This window comes from Corylus avellana, chromosome ca6, assembly GCF_901000735.1.
Source record: "Corylus avellana chromosome ca6, CavTom2PMs-1.0".
Classification (NCBI taxonomy): domain Eukaryota; kingdom Viridiplantae; phylum Streptophyta; class Magnoliopsida; order Fagales; family Betulaceae; genus Corylus; species Corylus avellana.
Genome location: NC_081546.1, coordinates 23,619,125 through 23,644,329, shown reverse-complemented (window position 1 = coordinate 23,644,329; position 25,205 = coordinate 23,619,125). Strand labels below are relative to the sequence as shown.

The window sequence follows — 25,205 nt, the reverse complement described above, 5'->3', positions numbered from 1 at the left end:
CGCACTGTTTTAATTGGGACAACTTCAGTCCAGTTTTTAATCCTGTTTTGGCACCAATGCCAAAACGGTGAGATTATCTCCTTCAGCCTTTCTTCAATCCCAACAAAGTCTTGAGGGAATGGCGTTGGTGAGCTCCTTGTAGGTTGCTGAAGCCCTTGCCACTTCAAACTGGGACCTGAAGTCCATATCTACGATCAGACAATTATCTTCTAACCCCAAAATTTATGTGGCGTGGCCTTCCAATCAAAATATATATCTCCATCTACCAAAATCAAGGAGGTCTACATGTCTACGCCACATTAGTTTTGAGGGCTTGAAAGGAGGATACTTGTATAATATATAGCATTTCTCATATAAATTTCATTTTCGAACCAACTTCAACTGGTCTGGCAAAAAACAAAGGAAAAAATTTCAATCGCAATCATAAGTATGATATATTAATACTTTCATAAACAGGCCCCCCATTTTTTTCTTTCTTCTTGCTAAATTTTAAGATACGGTTCTTTCGCAAATAGCATCACTTCTAAGAGAACACAATGAAAGTTTTTGACACGAATTACTAATTAAGCTGAAAATCTATGTACAATTTTAAGGAAAATGGTGTACTTTTGCTTAAACGTACATTTAAAAATATATATATATTATTCAAATGTCTTTATACTCTATGAAATATACATTTTTTCAAATAAATAAAAAATTAGTCATTGTAGTTGGCTTAAATTATAAATCACTTGTACGATATAAAAAATATGAATAAATGCACAATCAAACCTTGTGGTTGGCTCAACTTGCAGCCACCCCTTTCATTTTTCCTTTTTTATTTTAAAAAGGGAAAAATTCAGTTTACCCCATTAAGTTTCAGGAGTTTTTCAATTTGAGCTCTAATGTTTAAAAATTGGCAATGTACCCCCTAATGTTTTAAAAAATTTTAATTCAGACCCTCCATTGCTAATTTCCGTCTAATTTGACGGAAATCATCTTACGTGCGTTTCACGTGAGATTTTGATGCACTCTTTTCCAATTTTGCCCTCATTAAAACCTATAAAATTACGTAATTACCATCATTAAAACCTATAAAATTGAGAATAATTACGTAATTTCATAGGTTTTAATGAGGGTAAAATTGGAAGAGAAGGCATCAAAATCTCACATGAGACGCATGTGGGATAATTTTCGTCCAATTAGACGAAAATTAGTAACGAAATGTCTGAATTGAAAATTTTTTAAACATTAAGAGGGTACATTACCAATTTTTAAATATTGGTGTTTGAATTGAAAAACCCCTGAAACTTGTAAAGTGAATTTAACCTTTTAAAAAATTAGTGTTTTAGTTTTTTATTTTATTAATTTTTTATTTTAGTTTTTAAAAGAATAAGGGTATTATAGGAATATTTAAAAAGATGTGGCCTTTTCGACACATTTTGATAGTTTAATAAGCTACTTTAGCACTTTTTAAACATCATGGGGTTCTTTTCATAACGGTTGTTATTTTAGGGTGCTTTTTTTTTATCCTTTTCCTTATAAAATAATGTTAAAATAGAAATATAATTTATTACATTACTTGTGAAGAAATCAATTTAGCAACATCCACTTTATGAGACGTAAGAGCATTCCCGGCAGACTCCCTTAGTCTGTTTTCTATGTGTAGGGAATATGTCCAAAAAATCACAAAAAAAGTTTCCCAACAAACTCCGTATGTGCTTCCTGAAACCATCGAATGTTACAGTGGAACCCATATGATCCTAATGAATTATTTAATCCGAAAAACACTCTCTCTCCTCTCACGGCTATCTATGCAGGCAAACCTTTTTCTTCGTCTTCGACGTCTTGCTTCCTCTTCTTTGTTCAAGCACGCTTTAGCACTACTATTCCACGAGCTAGAAGTTCATGGATGAGCATCAGAAGTCGCCGAAGAGTACTCAGGCGGCGGCCACAAACTCATGCTCGTTCGTGTCGAGTTTAGTTGCCAACTGGAGGATCTCTAGTCGTGGAGTGCTTGCTTTGGATTGATGGTTGATCTGCTTGGGATGGCTTTCGATTAGAATCATAATATTGGTTTCTTTGATTTTTGAAGGGACATTTTGGTTATCATGGTGATTTGGTTTGCTTAGGGTGTTCTGAAAAGTTGAGATGGGTCCTTTGATTTTGCAGCAACGGCAGAGGACCAGCAGAAAGAAGAAGATAGAAAAATTTTGCAGCAAAGACTGGCTTTCTGCCGACAGATAGAGGACCGGCAGAAAAATTTTCTCTTCCAGCAAGGGCAAAAAACGCAAAGTAGAGGGAAGAAGGAGTCTAAGGAGATAGCTACGGGAAGAAAGAAGAAAATAAAATATAAGAGAGAGAGAGAAAGTTTGTTTAATAAACTAAAAGATATAAATAAAAAAAATAATATTTTAATGATATAAAAAATGATTAAGAGAAGTTATTGAGATGTATATTAACTTAAGGAAGCATAAAGTAGTTTGGATCCTTAAGTTTAAGGAAAATGACATAGAGTTGCTGTGAATGCTCTAAGACCTTTTGTATATCTTAGATTTAAGGAGGCAGATTTTGAGGCATACATAAACTAAATTTTAACTTTAGTTGAAGAGTAATACTAGAATGATCATATCAAATTTTAACCCTACCTTCCAGCTTTGCTTCATTGCTAAGAATTAAAGTAGAATATCCCTTTCCCCTCATTTACTTCGGAATCACAAACAAACCCCCAAAGTCAAGTCATCCAAAACGCGGCAATTCCAACTACCTCTTCCCTTAAAAGCAAGCCCTCCACTCCACAATAAACCCATCTGAAAAACTTTCCCGGAAAGTCTCCTACACTTTTCCTCCCTCGGCCTCTTTTCTCTCTCCCCAAACACCCAGAAATGGCGCTGGAGTGGGTAGTGCTAGGCTACGCCGCGGCCGCAGAGGTGGTAATGATCCTCCTGCTGACCCTTCCAGGCCTCGACCCTCTCCGCAAGGGCCTCGTCTCCGCCACCAGAGCCCTCCTCAGACCCTTTCTCTCAGTGGTCCCGTTCTGCCTCTTCTTGCTCCTCGACATCTACTGGAAGTACGAGACAAGGCCGTCGTGTGAGTCCGGCAGTGCCTGCACTCCATCGGAGCATCTTCGCCACCAAAAGTCCATCATGAAGAGCCAGAGGAATGGGGTTTTGATCGCTTCGGCGCTGCTCTTCTACTGGGTTTTGTACTCGGTGACCAGTCTTGTGGGTCGGGTGGAGGAGTTGAAGTATCGGGTCGAGAAGTTGAAGGAGGATTGGGATTAGTATGGGTGAGAGGAAAATGGGATTGGAGGTGAGTTTTCTCTTGTCAATGAGATAATGAAAGAACAGGCATTATTTATAAATAGGGCTAGTCTCTGTATTGTTCGAATTAGAATCATCAATAAATAGATATATTTATTCTCTGCTCTCTATATTTTATGATGATTTCAATCTATCAATAAATTGTACACTGGGACGGAGGTAAGAATTTAATCTAAGGGATTAGGCTGCACTGGCCTTTTCTTAGGGAGCCACAATTAATAAAGACCCGTCTGTACTTAGAGTCATCAATCAGTATATATCTTTATTCTCTTTTCTCTATATTTTATCAAAAAGCTTGAGATTGTGGATTTGATATCTCTTAGTTTTCAATGCAATGGAATGGGATTTATTTCTTGTTAACTAGCTTATTGAGATTTTGATGCCCTTGAGGAAGTAGCTTCTCACTTGTTAGTGGCAGAGGGAGGGGGCAAGGGGGCCATGCCCAAAAAAGAAAATTGAAAAACTTCCCTTGCCCACTTTATAAAATATAAAAATATTTTATTTGGCCCCCCAATAACCCCCATGGGTCCTTCCTAAATATCTAAATAACCCCTTTAGTCTTCTTAAAAGTCTAAAACCAGAATTATTTTCACGATTATAATTCTCTCTCTCTCTCCATATTATTTCTTTCTGTTGTCTGATACACTAGTGTCTTCTTTGGGTTGTTCTTTATAAGTGGAAGAGATTGATTTTGTTTTTATATGTTGTATAGAAACCTTAATGAGAAGCTAAAGAGTCATGGAAGCATCCATTCTCCCTATCAATTCTTCCCTGCTTGACGTAGGAAATAAGACTCTTATTTTATTGACAATGAATTGAAATGTTATATATATAAGTGCTGGCTAGTAGACTTTGTTATTGAAGCTGTTGTGAGCACAATATACATATGGTATAAATGAACTGAACAGGCAAACCAAATTTGTGATAGATGTTCAAAGAAGATGATTAAAGAAATTTAAAGAAAGGTTTTTATGACAAGAGTATCTGTTGAAGTGAACTGTGTTTTACAGGGACTGGATTTGTAATTGGTAGAAGATATTAAAAAAGCAATTTGGAAATAAAATGGGCAATATTAGCATATAATTTTAGTTTGTTCTGTTTTGCTGCAGAATTTGTTCCAGCTATTTGACTTGCTGGAATGTTTGTACTGTGAGGTTTTTGGTTAGAAAAATTTTAGTCATTCATCACGTAAAAAGGGTAAAAAAATTAGCATATAATGACAGCTAAAAATTATTTTGTTATGTGAAAAGTTTCCTCTCTTGTAATTTTGTGGTGGAGGATGAGGTGGTGTTGGTTGTGGCCTTGTTAGTAGTGCTTGAAGCATTCTTAATTTGGAGCTGGTAAAGATGCATAATGGCATTGTAGTCCTATAAGAGTTGGAAAAGGAAAAGGCCATAACTGTTCCATCGACTACATGGGAAGAACATTTGGAAGTTTCAGTTACATTTAGTGAAGTGGACACAAATATGCTCCCTTTTTCCTTTTTCTGTATTTAGCTCCCAGATTAGAACCAGCTCTCTCCCATCCAGATTCCCCACAAAATTACCTGTTTATCTAAAATTTAATAGTGATTCATTCAAAATGTAATGGTAATCTTGGATGTCACGTCAAGGAATGTGCATTTGAAAGTGTGGGAGGAGAAGTGGGTAGCTAGCATTTTTCATATAATAAAGTTATTGACTTATATAGTCTTATACTTGTGCCTCCATACGATTCTAACTTAACATGCAACAATTTGGACTATCAATTTTTGACATGATATGCAAACTCGATATAAACCTAACACAAAATTAAATTGAGACTAAATAGAGTTAGAGTTGAGCTATATAATTTTATACCCATGCCTCAATAACGACTAGAGCCCAACACGTGAACAAGAATTTACATCCTTACCTTAGAGCACGTAATTGACTAAATTGAAAGAATTTTCTTGGATCGACTCTAAGTGCAGGAAAACTTTGTTCAAATTGATGCTACAATAACTTCAACCTTTGTTATTTCTTTTCTAAATGTTGAAACAACAAGACATCCAGATCTTACAACCGGCCTTTGTTAGTTCTTGCTAGCCGCCAGGGGTGGGCAAAATCCGCCCCGCCCAACAAACCCAAGACCCGGCAGATACCGTTCATTATAGCTGGGCCTTGGGTCCAGTTTTCAATACCCGTAACATGCGGGTTGGGTATCGAAAATACCCAATACCTGGCACAATCTTACCCATGCCCAGCCCTAGTTCTTGCTAGATCTTTTTGTGTGAGTGGTCTCTTGGTTGAGGTGGGTTGGGCCAATTGGCTTAAAGGGGGCCAGCTTTGTATGAATCCAAAATTTTCTAATCATTTTTTTGGACCCAATTCCAAACTTCACTTTCCTTGCCTATGTTTTGTAGTTATAAATGGGTCTTCCACCTTCCTGCCGAAAGTGGCGGGTCACAATTCTTTTCATTTTCATACCTCTAAGGCTCCACCCCTCTTTCTTTCTTTCTGAATTAGTATTTGCATTTAAAAGGAAAAGAAAGAAAAAAATTAGGAATTGCCTCTTTGGTTTCTGACTCTCTGGGTTTCCTATTTATGAATTATCATTTCTCTTTTCTTATTCATTAGCAACCAAAAAATAAGTTTACAAAATCCTAATGTATTTCTTCAAAAATGAGTTTAAAATGGATGTTAGAATATATTTATGAGATTTGATTTTATATTATGGAATTTGATTTCATCATTGATTTTAATTGATTCATATGATTTGATTTCATCTCTTATATCATTTGTAATCTCTCCACCTTTCTATAAATAGGAAAATCTTCAAATCTTCAAACTAAAATCTTTTTAATGCATTGTTTTAACCTTCAGATTAATTGTTAGACAATATTCAAAAACGAGCAAAACAATTAAGTTAATGTTTAGTTTTAATAAGAAAAATGTACACATATATATAAGCAATTATTATACAATTAATTGGACCCAAAAACAAACCCAACCCAACCAAGCAAAGGGCCTAGCCCATAAAATTCTGGTTGCTTGTTACACAAGGCATTGGTGCAAGTCCATGCGGGATATGATTTGTTCACATCCTTAACTTTGCGGTTGTCATCCCTTCTAATATTCTAATCAGCTTATTTTAGGGAAGAGATATTCTTACAACTATAACACAATATTAATGTGACAAATTTTAATTAATTCTTAGATTTTTATTTTTTATTTTTTATTTTAACAATGACTAATCTAAGAATTTATTAAGACTAATATGTCAGCATTATAAAATAGTGTTAAACTAAAAATATAGTTTATAACATTACTTGTTAAGGAATTTAATAACCATTTGAAAATGTTATTAATAAGTACAAGTGCATATTATAAATGACAGATCGCACATGACCCATCATAAATGAGAAATGCTAAGAAAATTGTGTTCCCACATCATGAAGCGGATGTCTCTATATTGATTCTCCCTCTCCCCTCTCCATCTCCACGTGTCATTAAAAAATAAAATTGAAAAACAAAAATTGATTAAAAGTATTAAGTAATATAACTCATGAAATAAGTAAATTATTCAACAATATTTAACTATTGTTCAAAACATATAAACGTAACTTACAATTTTTTAGGATGGTATATAATTTTTTTTTTCTTAAGCAAGGATCTACTGATATTTCTATATCTACTTCGACACAAATTCATTTAAAATTTGATTAGAGCTCAAGAAATCATTATTGTTCTCCATAATCTCATATAACAACAATTGTACACAATTAAAATATGTAGCAAAAAAATATGTCCTTCATCACCTCCAAATAATAATAAAGAAAAATTGATTTGTTGAATGGGGCTTGATTTTGATGAAAAGTTTCATTGCTTGAAAATATTTTTGACAACTCGACGTTTGAAGGAATTCTGACGAGATATTTGTCAATTTGACAATTTGTTTACTGTTGCTTTCAAAACATCTTGTTTAGATATACTTGAAGGATTGTCAAAAAAACCAATTGGTATAAGAACTCTATAAATTTTTTGTAGAAGCCATTTCTTTTAGGTTATTAGAGAGATGGATTTGTGAGACTTTGAAAGATTAGCAAGCAGATTGGGCAGCATGGATGCTAGAGGTTGTCCCTAACTTGAGTCAACATTGTAGTTATGAATATAGTGTCTCTTGCCCTGATTTCTCTATAAGTTTAGTGGATCATATCTATTGGAGAGTCTTTTTTAACTCTTTGTAATATCATCCTTGCCTGATTTCATCTCAATTTGGCAAATTGAACCAATCCTCAGAGTCACAGGTATTCTCCATAAGCTTGCTTGCATTCCAAATTGGGGAGCATCAAAAGTCCAAAGACAAGCAAATCGAAGGGCTCATCTGACTGCAAAATAGGCTGCAACCCATAATATGTTTGGCTATATCCCTTGTAATTCTCCCTTACTTTCAGCTCTTTCTTCTTGTTTGTTTCCCTTCCCTTTTTCTGCATTGCTAAGAATAAGAAAAAAAAAAACATAACGAGGTCTTGAACAAATAAAGGGTTAAATGCTGTTGGAGCATTTTCGGTTCCAAAGGATTTGCTACTTCAACAATTTTTCTTCATGGCAAAATCGTGAAAATACCTCCCAATACGGCAATGGAGTTTTTGTAAAACCAAAGGAGCGGTCAAAGGATCTCTGGCCGGGGCTGAAAACTCCGATACTTGGACGTTGTTTGGTAAATAACACACTATGCCCATACATTGTTCACTTTTTAGTGAAAGAGAGAGAGAGAGAGAGTAATGATTGGTATAGAAAAGTGAAAAAAAAAAATTTGTTTTGTAGTGATTTTTTTATTATAATGGTAGTAAAAAATAAATTATATGATATAAAAAAAAATGAATAATGTAATATAAAAAGTGAAAATGTTTTTATGTTGATTTTTTAAAATAAAAAATAAGGTGAGTAGTATTTGAGGGTGGGAACAAACACCCTTTTAAATTAGCATAATTGTTTGTGAAATAGGAAAATAATGGAAAATTCGTCTCTGGGTTCTAATGAACTAGTGAAATAGAGAGACGTGTATATATGAATCTCCAAGAGATGGAGAGGGAGAAGTTAGAGTCTCTGAAAGTGGGGAGAGAGACTTGGGGAGGAGGAAAGTCCCCTTATCCTTCTTCCTTCCCTTTTATCAAAAGGTGTTAAAAATTATATGTATACATGTCATTAGGTGAGTGGGTGATGACATATTGTAAATATGTATAAAATGAGTAGGGCCCTCAAGGAGATATTTTGTCCCTAACAGTTACCACCGATTCTCATGGCCGACTTGCTCAAACAGTCAAGAATCTTTGGTGAGCTAATCATAAAATTATCTGTGTTTTTCTTGCTAAGCGCTTTGTGATCGAAACTCCATGGCATTGTCCGACATCATTGAAGGTTATGTACCTGAATTATCTGGAGAGTTATAAATTATTCTCTTTTTTTTAGGTAAATTGAGATTATGTTTATCTACACTTATCTTTTCTCAAATTACTTAATAAAAGAAAGAAAAAAAAATTACTTAATTGAGAAATTTTCCCACTTGCATTTTTAAAAATGTATTCTAAATTTTTTTCTAAGCGTTTTCAAAGTTAAAATGTATATAAAAATTATATGCTCTATTAAAATTATATGTAAGAATCACATACATTTTTAATGATGGTTAATTTAATAGATAAAAATTAAAAAAAAAAAATTTCAACCTAGTTTAAGCCAATAGGTAGTTGGGTTGGGCCTAGTGACAACTGACAAGTAGATCGGCACCTCTGAAATTCCAAGGAACAATAATTTGCTTAAAACCCACTTATTGCCTTTATGATGTAGCTTTTTATTTTGGCAGGCCTTTTTTTGCAATCAATGTCAACTGCAATTATAAAACCTTTGATTAATCAAAGGATATGCTCTTTTGTTTTTGTTTATGAATTATTAAAGTTTATAAAAGCGTGCTCAGACAGTAAAAAGTAGCTCACTCGACTGAGAATGGCACATCATAAAATAAAAGTAATTCGTTTAAATTTCTATTTGTTTAAAAATAAAAAATAAAAAAAATATGTGATAACTTCACTGAAGACCCTTGCATTTTCACTCGATTTGACAACTCAATTTAGTTCCATGAACTTTCAATTACTCTTAATTTGAATCTTACCGTCAAATTTAGCTGTTAGAAATACCAAAAAAGACAAAAATATCTCTAATTTTTGTTTTTTAAAAATAAAAAATGTTTTGGAATTAAGAGTAAAGTTTAAATTTTATAAAAAAGTTAGGGGTATAAACGTCATTTAACATTTAAAATTTGACATAGGGGTCCAAATTGATTGCAATTGAAAGTTCAGGAGACTAAATTGAAAGATTTTGAAATTTAGATGAGGTTTGTTAAATCGGTTGAAAGTTCAAGGGTCTTCAATGAAGCTACTTCAAAAAGTAAATACGATAATACGCTGTAATGCTGAATCATTGTAAATTCTTTCATGTTACCCTCCTTCCCCTTTTTGCTCAAAAAAAAAAAAAAAATCCTTGTGAATTTGGAGATGGATGGGCTAGGACTCCAACAAGAACATACACACTCAGAGGGAAAAAAAATGCATAGGGAAATTTTGGAAAGCCCCTCTAATTAATGGATTATAGAGTTGTAGACTTTGGTTTTTATGGCTTCAAATCATCTGGTACTTATTGTGATCCCCATTGCATGAGATGAGAAATCATTCTATGATATCAATATCATACTTTCATGATCATCTCATGAAATCCCCCTACTCCTGTTTGTCCCTGGGAAATAATAAAATGACCACGGGATATTGCCAACATCTCATGAAAAATAATAAAATTCCAATAAGAAAACTTCTCATGAATCATTGAGGCCGAAACAGAAGTCTTAATGGCAGCTCAATCAGCTGGAGGCTGAGTCTTATAAAGCAGAGATTATCAATTCAAAAAATAAAATAAATAACTAAATTTGGTAACAAGGACTTTTGGCCTCAACTCAAAACTAATTACATTTTATTTGATTTTATGAATATCATTCCGACTTAAGCATCGGAGCTATCTCTGTCGACAGATACCAACAAATTGGCCCGTGTTCATCACATTCAGAAACTGCTCCACCAGATCATATGGTGCACTTTATATTTAAGGATTTTGACACGTACCTATCTAAGCCCAAAAGAGAAGGGATGGAAGATTTGCTAAGATTCATAATATAACTCATCAGTTGTAAATAATCAGTTCAATTATTGTCTTATCTTATGAAGTTTATTTCTTTTTCTTTCCTTTTTTTCAGAACTTTGGGCAAGTATGTTGGTGCGACGGTGGCTTGGTTTGAGTCTTTTTTTTTTTAATTTTAATTTTTAGAAAAGTTTTTGCATTTGGCCTTTCACTCTCATCCGAAAGTTAATCGATGTCAAATGAAGAAAGTTAAAGCATTTTATAGCATTCAAAATCATATTCTACAATGCATGTTCTAAGATTCATCTACGTGAGCAAAGCAGCACTGTTACACCACAACAAAAGGTAAATACGATATTGATAAGATATAAGGAAAAAGTAAAAAATAGTCTATGTACTTACATTGATTTGCAATAAGTTTTTTGTGCTATTAAAATGTTACGAGAGCTTCCTATGGTATACAAAAATAACAAATAGGTGACAGATCCCTCCACCAAACTTGTATCTAATTTTTAACAGAAACTGTCAAATAACAAACACATCTTATGAGTTACACGTATCATAATCAGATTAGTGTTAATGTGGCATTTGAAGATTTCCGTAAAAAAATTAGACGGAAGTTGGGTGTAAAGACCTATTTATTGTTTTTGCATACAACATAGAGCTATCAAAACATTTTAATACCACCAAAAAAAACTTATTGCAACTCAATGGAACCACATGGACTAAATCCAGGCAGCCAAACAGGACTTAAATAAAGGCAATATATATTAATCAGACTCAACTGCCAACCAGTTATTTTCAATATGATGTATATAATTAGACCTAGAATTTTGTTTTTGTGTTGAAGTGTACGTTAGCTTTTAAGCTTTCTTTTCTTGTAAATCATCCTTATTCCTTGCCCAACATTAATACCCCTAAGATTCAGACTATGTTGTGGGAAGAAGGAGCAACGTCAATCAATCAAAGTTACCTCAACTAACCTTTGATTTTTAGCAAGAAATTGAGGAAACTTTTTGGCCTTCAATTAACTCAATTATTGCAAATACTGCTTCTTATTTCTCACAAGAAAACTTAATTTCAAAGGAAAAAAGAAAAATAGAAAACTTGGTTGGGAACTTTAACTTGTATTAATTTAGCAGTTGAGAGAAGTAATACTAGTTGTATCATGTACTTCCTGGTGGATGACCAAATGGGAATAGAGCTTAATTAGAACATTCTTATTTGGCTCTGAATTTCTTTTTTAACTTAAATATAAAAGAAATTTATATTCAACTTAGCGAACTTGGGATCTACTTTTAGTATTCTATTTAAATATTATTTGTCTTTTTCTAACAATCATAATATTATTTGTCTTTTTCTAATAATCATAATTTTCAAATTTTGTATTTTTTCCTAGCGATCAATTTTTTTTTAAAAAAAAAAAAAATTGTCTTTTCCCGACAGATATATGCATTCAATACAAATAAGACACTTTTTCTCTAATTTTCTTTCTCCTAAACCAAAGTTTCTTTTGGAGAGAAAATGGGAAATGAAGGGAAAAATAAATAAATAAAAATAAAAGAGAATTGGGAGGAGAGATAATAGTCAAATTTTTAATTTTTTTTTTTTTAATAATTTGGGGAGTTTCATGCTCTCCAAATTTGGAGAGCGTGAAATTTGGAACGCACCATTTACGCTCTCCAAATTTTTTACCAAATTAGAGAGCGGAGAGCAAAAAAAATACATTTTATCATTTTGACTCACCAAACTAGAAATTTCAACAAAATGAGAAGGCCTCCGTAATCTAATTTAGATCCCGTAAATAAGGGCGAGGGTTGAAGTTTTCTTCATATAGTCTATATATATATATATATATATATATATATATTGCCCCTAAAAATTAGGTTTAACCCTTTTAAAATTAAGCCCGGTCCCACATTCATGATTTTATGGAAAAAATAATAATAATTAAAAAAAATATGGTCGAGCCCATAAAAAAATCTCACCATGTTTTGTATCACAACATGAGAGGGAGAGAGAGAGAGAGCCGACAGAGAAAAAGGAACAAGATCGGCTTTTTCCAACCAGAAACCTCTTGACAATTCAGAAACAGGAAAAGTAACAGCTAATTTTTGTCATTATTGTATTTGTGGCGTGGTTGGCAAACTTTATATCATGCATGCCCTTAAGAAACCGTCTCACCACCAGATTCTCCCATAAGATATAGTCTTTAATTAAATTAAACACCCCTAAGTTTTGCTGTAAACTCAATTACTTTATATATATATAAGCATGCTTAATTGAATTTGCTGGTGCCTGCTAAGCTAATTGAGGTTGATGTTTGTTCTTTCATGTATCAAATCTGTCAATTAATCATTACCATAATATTTGTTTGTTAGAGGGTCCTACCTTAAACAACCTCACTCCCACGATTATATCATATTTTTCTAATGCACCCACTATTTTTATATTGTTTTTATTCAATTTGGAACAATAAAATTAATTAATAAATAAAAAAGACAGACAAAAATAACAATTAAGAAACCCTTCACCAAGATGTCTAGAAACCAAAATTGGGACCTCTTACTTATAACATTTATTTGATGATTGTCAAAACTTAATGGACAAGAATTCTTGTGTCAGTAAACATATATATATATGTGCTGGATACATATTCTAGCACGAAATCCTTCAAAGAAGTTTGGACAAGTTTTTCTGATAATTTTTTTCAATTCGGTCTATCAAATTAGTAACAGTTTCTCTATTAAAAATGCATGTTAGAATTAAAATATATGCGAGAATCATATGACTTCAGTTTAATTGTCAGAGTTGACTTAGGCTTTACCTCCTAATGCGCGTGAGACTAATTTAAAGAAATATTCTCTTAACTTAGTTTTGAAAAAAACTTTATTTTAAAAATTTAGCGGAATATATGGAAGGATCCAACTCCAAAGACAAAATTGGAGCAAATTTTACATATCTCCATCTCTCTCCCTCTCTATCTACGAACGTAACTTCAATTACTCTCTCTGTTAAAGTATTGATTAAATGATTAATTTTATCTCTTTTTATTAACTTAAGCTTTTATAACAAGTGGTGATTTAACATGGTATCAAAACTAAAGGTCATGAGTTTGAACTTTGTCTCAGGGCAAGAGTTGGAGCACATAGCTTAAGCTTTTGGGAAAGCCAAATAAGTAGTGATTTAACATGGTATCAGCGCTAAACTTCTTGAGTTCGAACCTTAATGACTGATATTCACCATATTTTAATTAAATATTTCACGTTGTGATTTAACTATTTGATCCACAGTTCAACAAATAAACAAGTTCAAATAGCTCAATTTGATGGATATTTTGGCCACAAGTTCACAAAATAAATATCAAGTTTGACTCTCTCTTCACATGCCCTAAAGCCACATATTTATTAAATATATACATATATTCGAAAAATAAAAATTATAGAAACAAATATGTGGAGTTGGTAATTTTCACAACATCGTTGGTGATGTAGACAAGTGGGTCGAAAATATCAAGCTCAAGTGAGATTTTGGTGGAGCAGGGGGTGGAGCTCTAATCAAAGATTAAAGAGTAATATTAGTAGAAAATAATCAAGATGAAAAGGTATATAACCTTTGACCACCATGATTATCCATATGCCATCCAAATTTTAAACAAGTTTTGATTATTAAGATCCTCGTACAATTCTTTATATTGAGGTCAAATATGTCTATTGACTCTTTTTTTTTTCTTTTTTTTATGAATAAATTTGATCATAATTCTTAAGGAAAAAAAAAAAAAGAAGAGAGAGAGAGAGATTGAAAAAAAATTGTATTACATGATCTATATATAAGAAAAAAAGGGATTTGATTACAAGCAGACAATTATGATAAATACCTAGAAGAAAAATGAGTAATTTTAAAAACTACATTTTTATCCCTCAATATAAACCTGACAATCTCAGCTAACTCAGAAAGACTAATCTAAGAGTTGATTAAGACTGTCACGTCATCCCTAAGGGATTACTTAATCGGGTTAGGATCACGCTTTATAAAGCGGGAATCACTAATTCGAATCTCTTTTTTTTCTCTCTCTCTCTCCCCCCCCCTCCCCCCTCCCCTTAATTTCTCTTTCCTTGTGCGGACAGGTAAAAAAAAAAAAAAAAGACTGTCACGTCAATATTGTATAATAGTTATAAAATAAAAATGTAATTTCTAACATAATTTAAAAAATGAAAAATAAAACTAGTACAAGGTGGGATTAAGATTTCTAATAATTTGTTGTCAAAATTACTAACAATTTAAACAGAACTTTGTTGGAGAATATATATAAGATTCACACGTCCAAATATAATTTGGAGAGCAAATTACTCCTATGAAATATTTCTAAAGATTTTTATGCCTTATTAACTACAAAATATATAAAATAAAATAAAATACAAAATACAAAATATGAGTCACACAATAAAGTTTGGTAGTGATGTCAAACTTTGGGAAATGGCGTAAGCAGCAAGTGATTGAGTGAGCGACCATCTACAGCACATGAGAGTGAAAGGGACCAATCAGAGACAGGTCCTACACCCGCTGTTGACTTTTCCTTCAACAAGAATGCAATACGACTCTTTATAACGCCGTATAGTCGGTGGGTGATTTTGATTATTTTAAGGCTACGTTTGGTTTGATTAAGTCGTTTCACCATTGTAATCAGTTTCTGATCTTACAAGATATCATCTCTTGTTTTTTTTCTAAAAAAAAATATTAAGGGTTTAATTAAATACTTTATGCTCCAAATTACCCACCACAATTTCTTGGAATCTCACCTTTTTAAAATTTTTTTATTTTTTAATTTTTTTACCCACCACACCACCAATAATGAGTCAAACCCCCATCGAGACCCAGCACCTAGGACTGTTAAGTGAGCGAAGAGCCTCACGAGCAAGCTCGGACTCGGCTTGTATAAGTTCGACTCATGCTCGATTCGAATATTAAATGAAGCGTTTCGTGAACACGAATACTGGCTTGAATATTAAATAAAGCTAGCTCAACTCGACTCGGCTAAGCTCATGAGTAGCTTGTATAAGGCTCGAATTGGTAGTTAGTCACATAATTCCTCATATTAATATTAAAAATTGATATTTTTTTTCTTCTAATAACATCATTTTATTATAAAATGATGTATATCATTTCTCTTCAAAACCAAGTGCCTTAATGTATTGATTCGAGCTCCATACTTCGCTAGCCAGACTAAGCAAATGCTCATATGCAAGCTAGTTTCTTGAGCCGTTTAAGAGTACTTAAAGTTTAAATTTATAATAAAAAAATAAATTAATAAATTAAATAAATCAAATTAAATATAAGAGTCAGCTCGTGAACTGGCTCGGCTCGGTTCGATTTATTATGAGATCGAGCTCGATTTTTTGGCACATCCTTAAGCTCAGCTCGAGCTCGAGCTCGAGTAAAATTTAAACAAGCCGAGTCCAAACAAGAAAAGCTTGCTCAAGCTCGGCTCATTTACACCCCTGCCAGCACCATTGGTGAGGACGCTATGGAATGCCTCCCATCCGCCCATTGAAGCCCACGACCTTGGACGGGAAACAAAGACTAGCTCGAATTAATCCCTTTTAGCATTTATGAGTAATGTTAAAAATTATATTTTTATTTTATAATTATCTCGTAATGTTTACATAACCGTCCCAATTATCCTTACTAAAAAAAAAGAAATTCTTGGTATTTCGCAAGTAAAATAAGGGCATTACGGACATATCCTTGTAAAATAGGATAAAATAAATGGTGAAATATCCTTGTAGCTACTATATAAAGTGAAAAAACAAGGTCCTACATAGTACGTACTACAACTTTATCATTATTGATGGGCCTCTCATCATTTTTTTTTCATAGGAAAAAAAAAATTAAAAATCTCATTGTTTCTTATTTTATTTTTCAATTTAGAACTAATATAGAAACGTTTCAGTTTGAAAATTGTTAACGGAGTTTTTGCCATGTCATCCGAATCGCTAAGTCATTAGCAACCACGCAATAACATAAATACATCGTAGATGCACTTGTAAAAAATCTTAATTACCTTAAGCCACACAAAAAAAAAAATTAATTAATTAAATTAAATTAAATCTAGATATCAATTTTTTAAATCAGCATTACTAGAAGTCACTCTTGTATTATTTTTGTATTCTTCCAAAAATGATGCGGCTTTTAAAATCACAATTATGCATTTATACTTGTGATTGATCATTATTGAATTTTAATCAAATAATAATTTTAAAAATCATTTCACTTTTCGAATAATACAAAAGTTATATAAGAGAAACTTTTAAAATTATTCGTACTGCTAAAAAAAAAAGGATTTTATATATATATATATTTAAAAAAAAGTTTGAGTGGAAGAATTCTCGAACATGAATATATTCTCCAAAAATAAAGCTAAAAGTACGGTGGGTGATGAGAGTAGGGACGATTCGAATCATACGATAGTGATAGTAAATATATGGTTAATGTAACGATACGGCAGTTGCACCAAGCAACAGTAGTAACCGAAATAAGAGAAGTACATTTATTATTCTCAATTTTATCACTCAATTTCTAATATTTTCTCAATCTTTTAATTTTTGCAATATATTTTATTTATCTATCATTTAATTTATAATGTCCCTTTTTTGTTATAATTTTCTATTAACTTAGACGGAAAGTGCATCACATGATATGAACTTAAACCCTATGGACTCATTATAAACTGACATAACAGTCCATAGGACACGTGACACTGTCACATTACCGACGCTCAAATTTAATTGTTTAATAATTGATATGATAAATGTTATGTAAACTTTCAAGTTTACATGACATTCTATGTGATATTGTTATATCAGTCACAACCATTTTAATTGTTTAGTGGCAGACATAATAAATATTACGTAAAATGTAATATCAATTTGTAAGAAACTTATAATAAGTATTATACAACCTCATGTATGAGCTAAAGTTCATAGGAAAATCTTGTTTTTGTATGATCAAATAATACTAATTGTAAAATTTGTACAAATGGATAATAGAAGCTAATGTATGAATTAAAAAGTGAAATATTACTTTAAAATGTAGAGATTTTCTAAGATATACTACTTCTATGCATGTTATCATTTGTGTAAGAGATTGTTGATCAATATAGATGTCTTAATTGTTTTTTTACTTTTGTCTTGAATTGTTTGTTCAGTATCAAAATATTGTTTGTTTTGAAAAGTCAATAATTAACGTTTAAACAACCTGTCTAATTTAAATTGAGTAATACTAGGTACTATCTTTTTATCCTCCTAAAATCCTCCTAAAGCTGATGTAGCTTTTAAAATCACTATTAAATTTTAGATGAATCATACTTGAATTTTGGTCTAATGGTGATTTTGAAAGCCACATCAGCTTTAGGAAAATTTTAAGAGGATAAAAAGATAGTACATAGCATTACTCATTCTAATTTACCCTTGATAAGTTGAGTATTACTTCAAAAAAAAATTATAATTTACCCTTTACTTTATTTAAAAAGTCAATATTCGTATTCTATTTACTTTGTGATAGTTTTAAAAAACAAATTAAGGAAGATGAATGTAAAGACAATGCTTTAAATTGTGTCTCTTTCAAAAATCAGCACACTATATAAAAGGTAATGAAACTGTATTAACGTTATGGGCAAAAAGATCATTCCATTGGCTAAAACTTAGATCAATAGGATTCTTTCTTTCAAGGGCCTTTTATTTCTTAGTAGAATTTTTTTTTTTTTTTTTTTTTGGAGTGAAAAACCATTATATTCATTAAAATCAATAAGCAAACTCTTGCTAAAGACGGTGAGCTGCTTCGTTGGCCTCCCTCCGAACATGCCCTATGAACCATGATTGGATATTGTTTAGATTGATTCGGGTATTCTCGATCAATTGTCCGTACTGACTCAAATTGAGTTCTTCTTGGTGCAAAGCATTTGTAATTTCTAGCGCATCGCCTTCCAAAATTACCCGTTAGAGCCCTAGGTTTCTATAAAAAGTTACTACCTCCAAGCGGCCATAGGTGCACATAGCGGCCAAAATAAATCCTTCCGCATCTCGAACTATAACACCAACACCCATCTTCTTGTTTTTGTACTTGTCTCTTTAGTTTTCTTTATATGCTATACTTACTTCAAAGTTGAGTAGAGTTTTTTTAATAGGGGTCTTGTCAAAACCAATTGTTAAGTGAATTCTTTGAAAAATGTCTATCTAGTCCTATTCTTTACCAAATATCTAGTAAGTTAGAAAAATAAAAAATAACAGTTATGATCATCATAGGGAATTTTTTTAAAAAATTTATTATTATTTTAACAAACGAGTTATCTTTATTGATATTAAATCAATTAGGAGCAAAATGCTCCATCATACAATGCCAAATATACAAATTGAAAACTCTACGCCCCAACACTATCTATAAAAATTTAATTAATTGATAGTTTGACAAATTAATAATCTTTTTACCAATATGGATTATTAATAATAAAAAAATAATAAAAATCATTCTCTCAAACCATTTTCATACCGTGAATGAAAAATATTGTAATCTTTATGGTAAATCAACAAACTACGTTAACCAAATTGAAACTATCGGGAGACATTTCAATTGCATAACAAAATTATTGTATAATCCGAAATAACACCTAATACTCTATACATGAAACAAAATTAGATTCGTTAGAGTATCTCCAATAGAATAGGAGAATAACTCGTGATAGTTAAATTTGACTATTGTTAGCTATTTTTGTCTTCTCCAGTAGAAGTAGGCTAAATAGTTACTGAAAAAGTATAAATATTTAGTTTAGCTACTTATTTTTTTATATACACTAAAATAAATTCTCTATTCTACTATTTATTCTCTTTAAATATTATTTTGTGTGAAAAAAAAGTGTGAAAGAAAGAGGAGGAGAGAGAGTAAAAGAAAGAAATTGAGATAAAAATAATAATAAACAAAGTTTATAGTGTGAATACTCAATAGTGAATACGCTAATCAACCTATTTAGAGCATCTCCAAAAGAGTAGTCAAATCTCTAATAATAATCAAATCTGACTACTATGAGTGTTTTTTCATCTCCAACAGAATATGCAATTTAACTTTTTTTCATCTAATGTGAACAATAAATAAGCTAATTAGCCTATTCACTATTCAAACTATAAGCTTTGTTTGTTATTTTTTATTACTCACTTTATTTCTTTTACTCTCTCTCTTCTCCTCTTTCTTTCACTCTCTTACGTACAAAATAATATTTAATGAAAATAAAGAGTATAATAGATAATTTACTGGAATGTGTATAAAAAATGAGTAGCTGAAGTAAAAATTTGTACTTTTTAAGTAGCTATTTTGCCTACTTCTGCTGGAGACGCTCTTTACTATTCATACTACAAGGAAAAATTACAAAATGACTATTCTGCTGAAGAGGAAAAAATTGTTATTAATAGTCAAATTTGACTATTACGAAGGATTTGCCTATTCTTCTGGAGATGTTCTAGAATAGTCAAAAATAACTTTTTTATTCAATTATGAACAGTAAGAACTAGAAAAAAAAAATGTTAAAACTTAAAAAAAAAAAGAAAAAAAGAAGAAGAATATTTGTATATATTATTTTTCTAGGTTGGTATATCCGAGGATCTTTGAACCATTGAAAGGTTTAAATTATCAAATATTAAGATGAATTAAAAAAGAAAAAAAAAAGTGATAACACCATATTGATTTGTTAGATGATTTTTAATTAATCACTTGAGAACTCTTTGATCAGGGGATCAAATTTCTTTTTCACTATAAATAAAAATGTTTAAATAGTTGGAAAACAAGTATTAAAATGGCACAATGATCAAGAATTCACTTGAAAGGACAATAGAATCCTATGAGCATGCTTAAAAGCATAAAATTCATGAAAAAAATTATTTCAAATTTCGTAACGACCGTTGGTATACATTTATATTTATTACTAATATTATTCAAAGGGACAAATAAAACTAAATGCAGAAGTTAAAAGTTAAAAGCTTTTAAGAAAAGAAAAAAATTATTTGGATTTTTACATTTTCTTTAGTATCCTTTATGCAAGAGGTTACACTTATCAATCTATTAAAATAATTAGATTATTAATAGGGTGTAAAATTTATACAATTGTTTTGTTTACTAATTGTTCTCCGTCATTTGATAGAACTTTTTAAATGATGTTTTCAGAGAAGTGTTAGGGAGCCAAACAAATTAATTAAGAAAAATTTTCAAACTGATGTGATAGACCGTGAGTGGCAAATAAGGAAGAGAGAATTGCATTTATTTAATTTAAAAACCATTACTACTTCAGTTTGAAAATTTTTTTAGGTTCATTTTTTTTTTTTTGGCTCTCTAGCATTTCTCATGTTTTAAAGCTTAAAAAGTATTTTAATTTAATATAAATATAAAAATAATTTTGAGTTATTTATTAATTATTTTATTTTATTTTATTTTATTTTTTGGTAGAAAGCAAAAAGCTTGTAAAAAGGGTTACCAAATGGGCAACAATTTTTTTTTTAAAAAAAAAGAAAACTGAAAAAAAAAGTAAAAAGAAAAATGGTCACAAGGTGGCCCAATTGGGTCACCTTGTGATTTTTTTTTTTATAATAATTTTTTTAAAAAAAAATTTTAATTTGAAGTTAAGAGTAATTTGAAATTTCATAAAAAAATATCACTTTTAACATTTGAAAATTGACGGAAGGGTAAATTGGATCAACTTAAAAGTTCAGAAAATGAAATTGAAAATTTTTGAAATTTAAAGGGGTTTTCTCAAAATGAGTGCTTGTTCAAGGGTCTCAAGTGAAGTTTTTTTTCGATATATATCTATTTTTTTATGAAAAAAAAAACAAATTAAATTAAATCAAAATGATTGAAAAAAAAAAAACACATATTCTGTAAACAAAATCTGGTCATATAAATTATTGCTAAATTAACACACTTTCCAAACCAAGGCAATATATAGTCGCCTATGAAGGCTAATAATAGAAGTGTAGGGAATCAGGGATAGACGGATAAGCCTAGTGTTGTCTATTAATTGACAACAATTAGTAAACAAAAATAGGAAAGAAAAAAAAAAAAAAAACAATTAATAAACAAAATCAGATATTTTATTTGATTCTGCTCAATAAAATCTCCCTCTGTCTCTCTCTCTCTCTCGTATTTCTTTCATTTTCTCTGGAGAAAATGCTCATAAAGTCATGGTGGCTCTGAATATGGAAAAGAAAAAAAAAAAGGATAAAGAAAAAAAGAAAAAGATAAAAAGGGGATCACAGTTGACTGCTCAACTCACAATGCAGAGAGAGTAGTCTACAAGTAGAAGTAGGGTTTTTTCTCCTTGCTTTACAAGTATATATTTTTCTTTTGCATCAAATTGGCATTTAACAACACAGCCTGTCTGTATCTTCTTCCTCTCTGTCTCTGTCTCTTTCTCTCTCCCAATCCACAGACAAAATGCAGCTTCCCCAACTCACTCACTAACCCCCAAAACCAACCAATGCTTAGAAATTAAACCAGCGCTTCAAACCCCGCAAACCCACTTCCTTCTTCACAATCTGGGTGGTTTTCTCCAGAAGAAAACCAACCAAGTTACCAGAATGCAGCCTCGATTGCTTCCCATTTTGCTTTTCGCCCTCCTCGCCGTGTTGCCCTTGGGAAAACCAGATCTGGGTTCCGACCGATCTGCTCTCTTGGCCCTCCGGTTGGCGGTCGGCGGGAGAACGCTTCTGTGGAACGTCACTGAGTCCAGTCCGTGCCTTTGGGCTGGAGTCAAATGCGAGGGCAACCGTGTCGCCGCGCTCCGCCTTCCCGGCGTGGCCCTCTCCGGCGAACTCCCCACCGGCATTTTCGGCAACTTGACCCGTCTTCGCACTCTCAGTATGCGCCTGAACGCTCTCACGGGCCAACTCCCTTCTGATCTCGCTTCCTGTGTGAACCTTCGCAACCTCTACTTGCAAGGTAATTTCTTTTCAGGCGAAATCCCGGACTTTCTGTTCACTCTTCGTGACCTCGTCCGGCTCAACCTTGCTTCCAACAACTTCTCTGGTGGGATCCCTCTGGGTCTCAACAATCTGACCAGGTTGAGAACGTTGTTTCTCGAGAACAACCAACTCACCGGGTCGATTCCACCCACGCTAGACATCCCAAAGATCGAGCAGTTCAACGTCTCCAACAATCTGCTCAACGGGTCGGTCCCAGAGAAACTGCAGTCGTTTAAACAGGACTCGTTTCTGGGGAATTCACTCTGTGGGCTGCCCTTTGAAGCTTGTTCGTCCCCCCAAAATGTGAGCCTTCCGGGCAAAATCAATGGCGGAAAGAAGAAGCTTCCCGGCGGTGCTATTGCGGGCATTGTGATCGGATCCGTATTGGCTTTTCTACTAATCCTTGTTATTCTGATAGTAGTGTGCCGGAAGAAGAGTAGAAGCAAGAAGACGAGCGCGGTGGACATTGCGACGGTGAAGCACGCCGAGGCGGAGATTCCGGGCGAGAAACCGGTCGGCGAGGTCGAGAACGGCGGGTACGGAAATGGGTATTCCGTGGCGGCCGCGGCGGTGGCGGCCATGACCGGGAACGCGAAGCCGGCAGAGGCCAGTGCTAATGGTGCAGGGGTTAAGAAGTTGGTGTTTTTTGGGAACGCTGCGAGGGTTTTTGATTTGGAGGACTTGTTGAGGGCGTCGGCGGAGGTTTTGGGGAAGGGAACGTTCGGGACGGCGTACAAGGCGGTGTTGGAGATGGGAACGGTGGTGGCGGTAAAGCGGTTGAAGGATGTGACGATTTCGGATAAGGAGTTCAAGGAGAAGATCGAGGCGGTGGGATCGATGGATCATGAAAATTTGGTCCCTCTCAGGGCTTATTATTACAGCCGGGACGAGAAGCTGCTTGTGTATGATTACATGGCCATGGGAAGCTTGTCTGCGCTCTTGCATGGTGAGCCTTTTTGTGAATTGGTGTGCCTTTTGAGTTTTTGGTGGTTGTGATTATTTGTTATGATTTATTTTTTTTTTCTCTCTTTTATTTTTTATATTTTCTTCTCTTTTATGCATTTTTTGTTGTTTATAATCTAGTTTCTACTCTATTAAAAATTTCAAAATAATGAAAATGAGGATTAAGTTTTACAGCCAACAAAGAAACGAGACTTAATTAAAATCTATAGTTTCTTCTGTTTGCTTTGAATCGTCTTGAGGATTTTATTAGGCTTGTTTCAATTTGTTCTTCATCTCCAAGTGGGTTTTGCTGTTGTCTTAGATTGTTTTGCACTGATCCAACTATTGTGATGTCTATATATATCCTTTTGCTTGCATTATTATCATAATTATTGCTAGGTTTGATTTGTTCTTGTGCAACAATTCAGATTAAGGAGTTATATAATTTGTGGTAGAAAGAACTCTTGAATTATCCTGCAATTCAATTGTAACAATGTTGACTACATATAAAGAAAAACCAAATGAGAAACACAACTTCAACGCCTCAATCAGTTTTTATCTTTACTCCCTTATTGTCTCTAAATTTCCACGACAGGCAACAAAGGAGCGGGTAGAACTCCATTGAATTGGGAAATCAGGTCCGCCATTGCCCTCGGGGCGGCTCGTGGCATCCAATATCTGCACTCGCAAGGCCCCGCCGTCTCTCACGGAAACATAAAATCGTCCAACATCCTCCTCACCAAATCCTACGATGCCCGAGTTTCTGATTTTGGTCTCGCACACCTTGTCGGGCCGTCTTCGACTCCCAACCGCGTGGCCGGCTACCGTGCCCCCGAGGTCACCGACCCTCGGAAAGTCTCCCAGAAGGCAGATGTGTACAGCTTTGGTGTATTGCTCTTGGAGCTGCTCACTGGCAAGGCTCCCACTCATGCCCTTTTGAACGAGGAAGGAGTGGACCTTCCCAGATGGGTGCAGTCCATAGTTCGAGAGGAGTGGACCTCTGAGGTTTTCGATCTCGAGCTCCTCCGGTACCAGAATGTTGAGGAGGAGATGGTTCAGCTCTTGCAGCTTGCAGTAGATTGTGCAGCACAATATCCCGATAAACGCCCGTCAATGCCTGAAGTCACAAGGCGCATTGAGGAGCTGCGTGGCTCTAGCTTGAGAGAAGATCAAATCCCACAAGCCGATCTCATCAATGATTCGGATGATATCTCTTCTCGGTGACTTCTTTCTTTCAGTGCCTGCCGCCATCCTTCCTTCCTGATGTATTGTAAGAGGAACTTCATTGCTTTGTTCTTGCATCTTAATTCTGGTGTTTTGGTTGTATGTCTAATCCGGGCCTCACCTTATTTCCTCAGCCAACCTTCAATTTATTTTTCTTTTTTTTTTTTTCCTCTTATCGAATTTCCCCATTGTACTAGTTTTTTTCTTTTTATCTTTTTTTTCATTAATACTTTGGGGTGGATATCTGTTCCATTAGATATTGTTGGGTGGACGATGGTGGTTGTAATTATTACTTGTGCTTTTTTCCTTTCGCTTTTGCTTTTGTCACAACTTTTTGCCTGTCGAAGTTGAGATGTTATAGTTGCTTTTATAGGTGGTTGTGATGTGATCAATCCCCCAAACCTCTTTCTTTGTAGCAAAAGCTTAGATTTAGATATGAATCCTACCTTTCTTTCTTTTTTTCTTTTGTTTTTCCTATTCAATATTGGGAAAGAGAGTTACAGAAGAAACAAAATACAAGAGGTGTACCAACAATCATGCCCAAACAGAAAATATAATGCTAGAAGATAAAACAAACAAACAAATAACTTGAATTG

The 25,205-nt window shown here is 33.3% G+C and overlaps 2 protein-coding genes across 2 annotated transcripts; both read left to right on the top strand.

Annotated features, from left to right (window-relative positions):
- Nucleotides 1-2,682: 2,682 nt before the first annotated feature.
- LOC132184949 (uncharacterized) lies at nucleotides 2,683-3,549 on the top strand. Its single transcript, XM_059598745.1, has one exon. It carries the CDS (start codon nucleotides 2,865-2,867, stop codon nucleotides 3,261-3,263), a length of 399 nt encoding a protein of 132 aa, XP_059454728.1. The 5' UTR covers nucleotides 2,683-2,864; the 3' UTR covers nucleotides 3,264-3,549.
- Nucleotides 3,550-21,773: 18,224 nt separating this feature from the next.
- LOC132184254 (probable inactive receptor kinase At1g48480) lies at nucleotides 21,774-24,979 on the top strand. The gene is made up of 2 exons (XM_059597811.1): nucleotides 21,774-23,389; nucleotides 23,981-24,979. Exons 1-2 carry the CDS (start codon nucleotides 22,060-22,062, stop codon nucleotides 24,607-24,609), a joined length of 1,959 nt encoding a protein of 652 aa, XP_059453794.1. The 5' UTR covers nucleotides 21,774-22,059; the 3' UTR covers nucleotides 24,610-24,979.
- Nucleotides 24,980-25,205: the final 226 nt, after the last annotated feature.